At 40.7% G+C, this 12,740-nt stretch overlaps 2 protein-coding genes across 2 annotated transcripts in view; both read left to right on the top strand.

Annotated features, from left to right (window-relative positions):
- The first annotated feature begins 1,840 nt into the window (after positions 1-1,840).
- Positions 1,841-2,958, top strand: LOC116067123 (zinc finger protein 239-like). The gene has a single exon (XM_031323440.2). It carries the CDS (start codon positions 1,863-1,865, stop codon positions 2,715-2,717), a length of 855 nt encoding a protein of 284 aa, XP_031179300.2. The 5' UTR covers positions 1,841-1,862; the 3' UTR covers positions 2,718-2,958.
- Positions 2,959-4,388: 1,430 nt separating this feature from the next.
- The window catches only part of LOC116060888 (muscle M-line assembly protein unc-89-like), a 295,447-nt gene continuing 287,095 nt past the window's right edge, over positions 4,389-12,740 (top strand). The window contains exon 1 of the mRNA XM_035993844.1: positions 4,389-4,399. The gene's annotated coding sequence lies outside the window, so the exon portion shown is untranslated. The remainder of the gene's footprint in view (positions 4,400-12,740) is intronic.

Raw genomic sequence — 12,740 nt, forward strand, 5'->3', positions numbered from 1 at the left:
TGTCCATCAGCTGTCTCTGTCCATCAGCTGTCTCTGTCCATCAGCTGTCTCTGTCCGTGGTGCTGAAACATTTCTACTTGACTGGCAAACTTCTTTCTTAGTTCGTCAATACTAACTTGTGTCTTTTCTTTGTGTTCTATTAGACATATAGACTTACTTGGCTCAACTAGTGACACATTATAACGTGCATTCATCAGATATTTTACCGTTTTTTTTAAATTTTAAAATGACTTGGTAGCAATGGGCCCCATGATGAAGCTCCACCCCCACTGTACTGAGAGTCTAGCTCCGCCCTGGTTAGCGCGCTAACGTTAGCTCTGCTAGCTAGCGCGCTGCAATCATGTCCGATGGCAGACAGAATTGCAAAATAAAAAACAATCCAACAGCACATTATACAATGTAAACAAAGACGTTTCCTTGTGGAGGCCTTTATAAAATGAGCAGTGGTGAAAGTTATTATAGTCCATGGATGTATTACGAGAACGTTAGTCTAGCTAGTCATGTTATGATGGGAAGTTAACTCTTCCTCTCCGTGTTTTGGTGAATTTCTGTAGCAGAAACAGCCAATAGGCCTGGAATATGAAGTAGCGCGTTGAGTCTTTTACAAGTGGACTCGTATGGATGCAAAAATCCTTGAAACGAATCCAGGGAAGACGGGTAAAAAAAAGATCGTTTTGGTACGTGTGGACGTGGCCTCAATCTCAAGAATGCAAAGAACGGACTTGTGTTCTTGCTGGTTGTTCTTGGAAGAATGCACCCGCACACAAGTTCACAAGCACAGAAAACTCTGTTAACAGTTTGAGACGATGCCTTCTTCCTGTTATTGGTCAACACCCCCAGCACAGAGGCTACCTGCAGGGCTCCAAAATAAAAACCACAACAATATAACCACTTTGTATTTAAACAAGAAAACCTCATAATGTTACAACTATTGCAATAATATTGAAAAATTAAACTTATTGAGCTTTCATTTGATTGTTTATGGTTTAGCTCAAACACCCCTTATTCTAGAGTGGAACGTGATCCCTACTATTATTAGTGTATTAGTTTAAGTCAGTTTAAATAAAAAAATAAGTAGGCCTATCCACTGGTGTGTCCTATGTGTCCCTATTAGTGTTATGAGGAATTATCATTTCTATATTATTGTAGTGCACTGTATATGCCCAGGGACAACAGATGGAAATTAGTAATTACAATTATAAAGGTTGTGTCTCCCCTTTAGTCTACATAACATGTCATAGCATGTATTACCACTTTATGTACAACTGTTGATTTATCATACAGACTGAAACTCAACTTCTAATAAATCAGAAAACAAATACACCAAAAAAAAAAATGAACTAAATACTAAATCTAATGTATAGCCTATGGCATAGTTTAAACAAGTCTCCCGAAAAGAAACGGGTATATCTCTCTCCCCCGCCTCTGCCTGCTGCGCTGTGTGTGTGTGTGTGTGTGTGTGTGTGTGTGTGTGTGTGTGTGTGTGTGTGTGTTTGTGTGTGTGTGTTTGTGTGTGATGGCCAGCGAGCCGCAGGACACGCTTGTGTAGTTTAACTCCGAAAAGACCGTTAACCACAGGTTCCCGTTAATCTTATGATGGACATGTGTTGTGATATTTAAACAAACGATCAGTCAACGGCAAAATAAAAGCCTCTTGTTTACGGGACCGGCCTAAGAGACCTCCAGCTTACAGCGGGGTCTCTGAGCGTGACGGCAGGCGCAAGCTGGCTGTCGCCTCACTTCATGGAGCTCCTCAACTCCGAAAACTTTCGAGCAAATTGTCAATTCGGCATCAATTTTCGCAAGACTGCCTATATTCAAAATCTAAACCGTTCATTTCTCGCGTGTTTTTACATTCAACCATGACATCTAACTCTCTCTCTGTCTCTTTCTCTCTGTCTCTTTCTCTCTCTCTTTTTCTCTCTCCGTCTCTGTCTCTGTCTCTCTCTCTCTCTGTCTCTCTCTCTCTGTCTGTCTTTCTGTTGCTACAGAAACCCAGAGACCCAAAGGATAATGTAAAGAAAGTTCCATCAGAGGAGAAGCCGTTCAGCTGTGACCAGTGTGAGAAGAGCTTCAAACGCAACAGTCACCTCAAAGTCCATCAGCTGACTCACAGCGGAGAGAAGCCGTTCAGCTGTGATCAGTGCGGCAAAGCGTTCGCTCGGGCGTGTTCCCTAAAACTTCACTACGGTATTCACACCGGAGAGAAACGCTTCACCTGTGGCGAGTGCGGAGCCACTTTCCTTCACAAGGGTCACTTCCAAAACCACCAGAACATTCACACGGGAGAGAGAGCGCACGGCTGTGACCAGTGTGGCAAAGCGTTCACGTCCAGAGGCGAGCTTACCAACCATAAGCGCATTCATTCAGGGTTGAAGCCGCACAGCTGCGATGAGTGCGGGCAAGCGTTCGGGCGGCGAGGAACGCTGATTCGTCACCGTCGTATTCACTCCGGAGAGAAGCCGTATTGGTGCGAGATCTGTAAGAAGATGTTTTCCCGGGAATACGCCTTGGAAGTCCACCGGCGCGGTCACGCCGGAGAGAAACCGTACGTGTGTGAAGAGTGTGGGAAGGCTTTCAGTTCATCAGGAAGCCTGTTGGTCCACCGACGCAGTCACACGGGAGAGAAACCGTACGTGTGTGAGGAGTGCGGGAAGGCTTTCAGATCATCGGGAAGCCTTAATGGCCACCAACGCATTCACGCTGCTACGTTTTGACCCGGCCCCCGGTCATGTTGCCAGTGTCGGGCATATGCAGATATTCTTTTAATCCATTTCCGGGTATATTGCCATGTGCATGAAATAAACTGTGAAAACTAATTTCCCCCAGTGGATCAAATGTTGAACAAATTTTGGAGAACATTTTTAATTGAAACAAAATCGGAAGAAATTTTGAACAGAATTTAAACAAAATGTCAGAAGCAGAAAAACAATCAGCTAAATTCTGATGTTGTAAAAAGAATGTCCAAATGTAAAAGAAGCATCGAAAAAAACACACTGTTAAAAAATACTCAGTAAACCAGTAAAAGTCCTGCAGTGAAAATGTTCCTTTAGTTAAAGTGTGTAATCAGGAACATGTAGTTAAAGTATTAAAAGTAGAGACTGTAAAGGATCCATTCAAAGTGTTTTCTGGATCTCAACTCATCCCATGTTCAGACCAAAGTTGTGAACTATCTTTATCTCGAGCAGATATGTAACTTTTGCTATAAATCTATTACATTTTTTAAAATCTGTGTATTTTTTTGTCAATGTTAAAATCTCCTGATCAGATCTGAGTTTAAGCTGAAAAAGCCTCAATATATGAAATTCCAATGACTCAGTCCTGTTATCATGTTATCATGTTATCCTGTTATCATGTTATCATGTTATCATGTTATCATGTTATCATGTTATCCTGTTATCATGTTATCCTGTTATCATGTTATCATGTTATCATGTTCCAGGGAGACGACCTGCAGTGTTGATCAGTGAGGGAGGAGGAGATTATCATGCTGCTGCTGCATTTTCAGCATTCAGTATTGATTAATTTGCACCCTTATATTATTTTTATTCTTCTAAACACTTTACAGAAACAGTCTGACTTGTAAGTTCTTAAGTGTACTTACATATAAAGTGTAATTTATATGTAGGCTGAATTATGTTTGTACACAGTAAATATTGATCTGCGTTCAGCCTGTTGTCTTGTTTTAAGCTGTTTGTTTCGGTCTTCCTGTCAACTGTTCTGTGTAACATTGAGAGTCTAATTCATATTTGTATCCATATTTGGCAGAGAAAGCTCATTCTGACCTCTAATTAAATAATTGATAGTCAGTGACTCACTCTGTTACCTTGCTTTAGACATGTATATTCTCCTTCAAATCAAAAGCACTAGTGCAGTGCCCGTTGAAAACGTGCCCTCAGTTTTGTCCGAGTCAGGAAATTGTAGGTCATCCAGGATTTTGTGATACAATACTAATTCTATGTTTAAAAATGAATATGTAACGGGCTGATAGCTTGGCCTCCAGTACTGCTGCTTGTAGCTTTCTCCAGAACCATTTTACCCTGAAATAACTTAGAGAACTACACATCCAAAGTAACATAACTACAACTGACTACACACACTTTTCTTCCTCGCTATGTAAGTATAGCAAGATCCACTATGAATCATGTATTAACATGTAGGTTTATTCAAGACAATTGGGTTCACATTGTAATTTAGTGTATCATGTTTTAAGATCAAATTAGGCCCAGCTGACTTGGAGAAAAGAGTCATCATTCTGTGTTAGAGAGACAGGAAGTACAGGATAAAAGCTATTTTAGGTCAAGTTTTAGGACAATAATGGAGTGAGGGAGATGTAAAATTAGTGGAAAATAGTTCACTTTGAGGAAAAGCTGAGATAGATATATTAAAACTATAGTGCGTAGTTTCTGTCGCCCCCATGAGGAATTCTAAGTAATGACAACCAAAGTGTTGGCGCGTCCACATGATACAAGCCTTTCATGATGACGCACCATGTCCCTCCTCCACACAGTTGCTAGTAGCCAAGGAGGACACGGAGGATTAAAAAACATGATGGACTCTTCAGAAGAGGTCATTATGTTCACTCCAGTTTCTGCACGGGAAAGTCACCGGACGCCACAATCTTCTGAATGTAGTCATACTGAGAAACACAGAGAGAGTTGTGTCGAGCTGATAGTCTTAATTAGCTTTGCAGCAACTCATTTGGCAACGGCTTGAATGTAACGGACGTTCATTAATATCAAAAAGTTACGCAGTAACGCTTGAAATTATAAAAAAATAATTAACTTGTGCATGGCTCTGTTCCAAGGTAATATGATCAATGACACGGTGCTGATTAAAGGTATTGTAACATGTAGAGTGTCTTCCACTTCACTAATTAGGATGTGCTAAGCCAGTATAATAATAAATAATATAATCAGGTAGATATATAATGTTGATATGATAGACATATATATGTATGTGTGTAAATGTGTCCAACTGACACAAAGCAAAGTGCTGTATAAAAATAGTTATATAATAAATGCCATGCCAGAAACGAAAAGTGGAGAACTGGCTGGGGCAGTGTAGAGTCTGTCAATCAATTATCTCATGTATATTGTTTCCTATTATTTCATTTATATTCTGTATCTGTGCTGTTTGTCTGATATTTTGCTCCTGCAACACTGGAATTTCCCTTTTTTTTTTGGGATCAATAAAAAAAAAATCCAGCCAGCCAGCCAGCCAGCAGCATAGGTAATAGCTTCATCACCATCTGGTGGACATGCACCGGCATTACAACAGTATGGACAAGCAGGTTTACAGTCCCACAGGAATGGACAATGTGTGAACACAACACTACCTTGCCTCTGTTTAACTACTGAAATGTGGTCAGAAAGAGACTAGTCTATATCCTTCATTGTTGCGGTGCTGCAGGAAATTCCACCGGATGAATGTATTTTCTGTTTCCTTCTGCTTTCTTTGTGATGGAATTTTAAATTTGGTGGATTTGTGAGGACTATGGTTAACTGCTCCTCAGATCTCTGCAGGGTAAATCCAGACAGCTAGCTAGACTATCTGTCCAATCTGAGTTTTTTTCTCACACGACTATTTTACAGCGGCTCTGTGTGGAGTATAGCACCGCCCATGACGCTTCTGATTGGTTTTGAGAAATGCCATTAAACCAGAACACGTTTTCCTCCCAACCCGAATGCTATGTGGAGTAGCCAGACCCTCCTTCAGCGCGTTTTGGAGGAGGGTCTGACAAAGCGAGACTAGAAAGAGACTAAAAAAGATGGTGTAGCTGCACGCTATCAAACTATACACCAAGAATCAACCAGGTTCATTGCCAAGTAGGTTTTCACATCAAGGAATGAGCAGCCGAGATGAGCAGTGAGCTACAGAGGTCTGTAAATTCACTTCCTCTTTACCACAGTAGGTGGTATTAGATATGGACAACAGGAGCATGAATGACTGGTGATGATCAGCTGTTGCTGTCTGCAGATCCAACATCATTTGCTCCACATCTGTTCATAACAATAAACCGCTTTTAGATACAAAGACAAAGTCTATCTTTAGGGAAATGACAACTACAGTCTGACAACATGTAAGGAAAATATCTTTATTAATTCATCACAATCAACGATGTTCATCTCTGTGATTATAAACTAACAAGAGACTACTGACTGCTAACTGCAGGAGGAGAAACCACGCGGCTGCTACACCACCCTACACAGAGGAAATGGGTGTTAGAACTGCTCTGACCAACCTCAGACCCCCCCCCCCCCTCCACCTTGTGTTGAGACTGGTCTGGTCTGCCACCTGGTGGTGTTCTGTCAGTACTGTATCTCCACTGTCCTCACAGGAAACACTCTGAATCACTGACCTTACAAACACACATGGCGCGTTCATGCCACCTCGGAATAACAGGGACCGCCCCCGTGATTACGTTGTTTTTCCGACTACCAGTGTTCACATGGTTAGGATGGTCGGGATGCGTGTTCTTCTTCTTCTGTTATATTGGCGTTTGGCATAACAACTTGTTGCATGACTGCCACCAACTGTTGGCCGTAGCCGAGAGCATCAGGTTGTGAAAACATGGAGGCTACAATAATTTGCTGCTGTTTTCTTATGCGAGCATACAAACAGCACATGGTCAGGTGTTTGTGTTATCTGCAGGACAACGAACAGGAAAGGACACGGATAATGTGTTGTTTTTTTTATACATAGGCCTATTTATGAATAATTTGAAACATGTTATGTTTGTGTATGTTCCTCAGCAGAGGCGTTTGTCCACAATAAACAGTTTATTGTCATTGAAATATGTTCAGTGAACCAAAGTCGCCTACATCAAACGTCAGCTGTCAACAACGCGTCACCAACTGGGAAACTCGGTTAGCAACATCTGGCCCCAGTTTCCCACCTCTGATTCCCACAGGAAGGGACGTGAATGATGACATTTTCACTCGGAAAAATGTTTTTCCGATGTCCATGAACGCACGGTCAATGCTCAGTGATCCAAATCAAAAACTCCCACAATGCTGTGCAGCTGCAGAACACCGACTGATTTTCAGGCTTCAAAAACAACATTTTCTACGTTACTGTAAATCTTAATGCTCAAAGAGAAACGATGCAGATGCATAGAGAGAATAAATCACTTTTCATGTCTTTACTCATCAAAAGATATATAAGAAAATCCATAATATATAGAGGAACTGTTTATACTTTTGTATGTTGCAACACACTTTTATATTGTATTTTAGTTATATTTGTTGTTAAAAATAAACTTTAGTTTAAAAGCATAATCAGGACGGAAGCGCCACTTTTAAGATTGACCGTATTATCATTTTACACTAAGAAGGCTCGACACAACATGAGACTTTGCTCCAAGTATCACCAGGGGCTCTACACATGAACTCATGAATTGAGAACATTGTTTGTGTACCCAGAGTTTACTAAAAAGAAAGGTTTTGAACGACTTACTTCAGCTGTTGGTGTTTCCGGGCGTGTTTCCAGCATCACCAGTGTCATACAGCCAGCAGGTGGCAGCACAGCTCCTTCTCTTTCTTTACACATGCTCAGTTCAGCTCACAGTTCCCTCTGTTGGCTGGGTCTTTCATTTATGTATTTTTCAATTCAACCGTCACTATATTAGATTAATGTTTGGAGGACAAAATAAAGATCATTAACATGTCAACAGACACATAACATCTCACCACAGAGTGTCCAAACCAACAGTTAATACATTTCAGAAACACTCTGCAGCAGAAAACAGAACAGAGACCAAACTCAGACAGTTAAACTAAAATGACTGACAACACGCGGACACCACAGAGGGGGCTACAAACTAAATTTATTACTAAATTAAACAAATTATTATTAACATTATTATGCTGCATGGCAACAACACAGCTATTTAAACAATATTAACTCCACAGCAGCTGCAGACACGCATGCACGCGTGCACACACACACACACATACACACAGACACACACAGCAGAAAGAGTGTTCTTTAGTGAACACAGGCACACACACACACACACACACACACACACACACCGCTATGTTTCCTAGCAACCTTCCTCTGAACAGTACCATCCATCCCAGAGAGCGTGTTGTTGAACTCACCTGTCTGAACCTGAAGTGGAGGATCATCCATCAGCATGTTAGCATTTAGCATGTTAGCTACAACCAGCATGTACCTGTTGGTAAAGTAACATGGCAGCAGATGTATTTGATTTGTGTCACCTAGCATGCTGGGTGGGTGGGACTTGAACTAATTAACCCCTAACCTTAACCGCGTACGTGAATCAGCTTCTTATCTCGCCCTGTGCACGCCCATTTTTAACCATAAATAGTCAATGCAAAGCACCTCATGAATGCTGATCACTATGTTAATGACCCTGGCAGTTATTCTTTCGTTACACCGAATCATGACGACTGGTTGCAGGGAAAAAGCTAAAAACTTCTCAGACGCTCAGGAATTGCTGCAAATTGAATTATAATATCGGCCTGTTCTCGCACAGTGTAGGGAAACCTGATCTATAGACTACTTACATTAATAATACGTCCAGAACGGGAGACATTATGGCACTCAGGGACAGCTTCGATATACCAGACTTATATAAGATATAACAGAACTATATATTATATCCAAACAAGCTTTAGTGATGAAGTTGAAGATTATATATAATATTTATAAAAAAAACACTTAGCAGTTTGACATTTCCCTCTGGAAACAGCCGGTGGCTCCAAGAGTGGCGAGGACCTGTATTTGGACCGGGATAGCACAGTTCTGGAGCGTTGCCCTCTCTACTGGACCCAATTCAATACATAGATCCAAGAGCACAGCTTTAGGGAATCTAAATCAGCATATTAGCCAGTCATCGTCATTAGTCATCGTCATAGTCCCTGAAGTCTCTTTCTCTCCTGATTCTTCCATTGGGGGTTAGTCCTCCTGCAGGGCCAGCAGTGCCATCATGCAGCATTACGCAAGGGGGTCACTGCAGAATTAATATGTTTACAACAATTTGTGATTGTTAACACGTTGTCAAAATCACAGCATCAACGAGTGGTATCCCCCACCCCGAGATACAATCTGAAGACGAAAGTCTAATAGGCAAACACACTTTTCTTCATGCAAGTTTTGTCACGAACAGTGTTAAAATTCGGACCGATAACGAGGACATTAAGTGTAACGATTGTGCGAGAGCTTAATGGCTGTATTTTCAGACTTTGACATTTGATGATATATGCGCAGTATTAAAGACATATATTAAGTTATTTACACTGTGTTCTGCAGTTATCTAATACTAGGGTATTTGATGCTATCCTGTATTCCATGAAGTCGGGCCATCTCCTCCTCCTGCTCTCAGTTTGCGTGGATGAAAACACATTCTCCCGTCAACTTTGTTTTTTATAAATAACAACCTTTGCGTGGGAAGTGGCGTACGCACATTTTCAGCTCCATTTTGTGTGTACGCCACGTTTATAAAAGAGACCCCAGAACAGGTCAGATGTCCGTCCCAATATACCAGTGGTATAAACGTCTCAAAAAATTGTACAACCCGGAGACCGTATGTAAGACTTACTAGCTCCACCTCAGTCAGCAGCCAATAGGATTCCAGGATTCTTTAACAGCACACACCTCCAGTTACTGCACACTGGTAGAAAGTTCTGACTCAGAATGAAAGACTGAACAAAACATGGAGGCACAAAAAGAGATTCTGATGGACTTGGACTTAGGGAAGTTGGATCAGTAAGTTGTTACATTACACTGTATGTTATAGGTTGATATAGATTACTTGTGTCATTTTTTTTTCCTGTCAATTCTGTATTCAGAATTAATAAGATAGCAGAAGAGCAGCAGCATCAGTAAAACTTGAAGTGCATATTAATACTAATTGATAATTTCACAGGTGTTGAGGCTACAGCTCGGAGATAAAAACATAAAAATAAAGCTTGTTGGTTAAATATGGGGAGAGAGAGGGAGGAGGAGTCTAGTGAGAGAGGAAGGGAGGGACCTAGACTGTAGGAAGGAGGAGGGGAGAGAATACATAGACCATTTCATTAACCCTCTTTCTAAACTCCACCCTAGCTATATCCAAGACACATACAAATTTGTTAGTAAAATAAAAAACCTTCAAGTACCCAGTCACACTCTCCTCTTTTCAATAGATATAGACTCTTTATACACCAACATTGAAACACCTCTTGGCCTCTCTGTCATAAAACACATATTTGATAAATTCCCATCCAGACACAACAGCCGTATTTTACAGTTACTCCAGATCACACTCACCAGAAATGACTTCACTTTTAACAATAAAGACTATCTACTCACCATCATACGCTGACATCTACCTGGCCCATTGGGAGAAAACAGTATTTCATAAACTCACCATCAAACCTCTGCTTTATTTCTGGTACTTGGACGACATCTTCCGCCTCTGGGTCAACACCGAACGGACTTTTTTTGACTTTTCTGGACATCCTCATCTCACATCATTCTATAATAAAACTTAAACATACCCTACAACCTGTCACAGTGGAGTTCCTCGACACACAAGTCTTCTTCCGCAGCTCCGGCGACCAAACGAAAACACTAGCCACCATGTTTATTTCAAGGACACCGACCACCATGCACTTCTCCATAAGACCAGCTCTCACCCTAAACACACGAACAGAAGCCTCAATAACTTCCAGTTGATATGCTTCCACAGAATTTGCACCTTCCCGGAGCATGTGGAGGAAGCCACTAGTACACTTTTTAGTGCGATGAGGTTGAGGGGTTATTCAAGGCGCTTCCTTAGAGGTATAAAGGCGGACGTCAGCGGCAGTTTTACAAACAAAGAAAAAAACATCATTATCCGGCCATCTAGCTCGACCCTCGTCCCCCTGGCTGTTACCTACTCAGAGAGTCTGAGGAACTTAATACCATCCATCAAAAGGAATTTCCAGGGGGCGGGGGAAGAGTGTGACGTGCTGAGAGACGGCCACATGATCTCCGCCTACAGGATGAACAAAATTTATTTATTTTAGTCCATACTAACCTCAACAAAAACAAGGACCCTAGGGAGGCGCTTCGAGGTTCAGATATTGGTTTTATACGTCTCCCCCACATGTTTAACCCCCACAGCAGAGTTGGTTTTAACCCAGGGCAGGTCCTGCAGCACACAACCATCAATGTGGTTTATGCAATTAGGTGCAGGGCCCGCCACACATTGTATGTGGGGGAGACAAGAAATGCACTATATTTAAGAATCAAGCAACACCAGTATATTTTAAATAAGGGTGATGGAACAACAGTTTTATATGAACATTTTAAACTCCACGGCTCTCAAAATGTTCAGAGCATGGACCTGGAGAGCAACAGAGTCTGGACCACGGCTCAGCATCAGGGGAGGAGAGGAAGTGGATCCATCTTTTAAAAACCATAGACCTTCCGGTTCTGAATGAAAAATACTAAAATGGATCCACTTCTCTTTTTAATCTCAGTTTTACAGGGTATTTTTAGAAATACTTCCTCCCACTGCTCTGGTCTCCTCTCTCCTCAGGTTTTATCTAGACCTCCTCTGCAGCGTATTATACCCAACCTTTAACCCCCCTCCATGCTTTCTTTTCTTTTCCTTGTTTTTACTTCGTTTTCTACTTTAAATGACCTTTTTTATTGTTTTTTTTGGGGGGGTTAAGTTTTACCTGCAGAGGGGGTCCTACCTAATATGTTAATGTTTTGATGGGTTTTTTTAATAAATATTTTAAAGATGCCTTGGTTGTCCTTTATAATTTTTACTCTGCCTTATCTATATTTTAATAATTTGATTGTTTGTCTTTATTGCTGACATTTATTATTATTATTATTATTATTATTATTATTATTATTATTATTATTATTATTATTATTACAAATTGAATTGCTTGCCTCAAGATTTTAACATGATAATACACATACCATTGGTTTGATGCATTTTACTAACAGTGTGGTTTTATTCAATTATATATTTTAAATTATTTATAGTTATTTATTGTGTGGCACTTTTTATTATTTATTTATTTCTTAAAGCACTTTTAAACACAGCACTTACTACTAATTTTTAATGGTATGTTTGTATATCTTTTTTTAACCTCAAGGGCAAGTAATTCAGACAGTATTTTAGACCTTTTAAAGGTTTTATTTTTTGAGGACAAATAATGTTTTTAATATTGGGCTAATAATTTAAATTGTATTGTGACGCCAGGCTATTTATTTTCTTACGTAACTATATATGAATATATTTTATTTATTTTGTAATGTCTTTGGGAGAGAGACCGGGGTAGTTGTGGAGGTGACCTTTTATTCAAAGTTTTAATCTCTCGCTGTCCGTCCCTGCCCATCTTGGGCGTTGCGTTTTAACCCAAACCTAACCTTAACCACTCAAGGTCAAATGCCTAACCCCAACCAATCGAGCTGCTTCGTAGGGCGGGTCTTGGCGTGGCCATAGTGGGATTCGTAATTTTGCATCCGGGCCTGGCCGATTTGCATCAGTTGATTTCAGGTGGAAAAAGAGAGCCTTCAGTGACTCTGAGCCAATCAGAACCATCCGTCTGCAGGTTACAGAGCCAGGTGAGGTAGTCTCTCTCAGAGAGTTTTTCTGAGTATCAGGTTGTAGCTGCAGTTTCTAACATCAGAGAGGATGAAGGCTGTTAAGTAACAGCTCTTCAACATTTTGGTCAAGGTAATAATACATTTTATATGGAGTGAATTTTAAATGCTTGTTTTCTGCT

Source organism: Sander lucioperca, chromosome 17 (genome assembly GCF_008315115.2).
Source record: "Sander lucioperca isolate FBNREF2018 chromosome 17, SLUC_FBN_1.2, whole genome shotgun sequence".
Lineage (NCBI taxonomy): Eukaryota > Metazoa > Chordata > Actinopteri > Perciformes > Percidae > Sander > Sander lucioperca.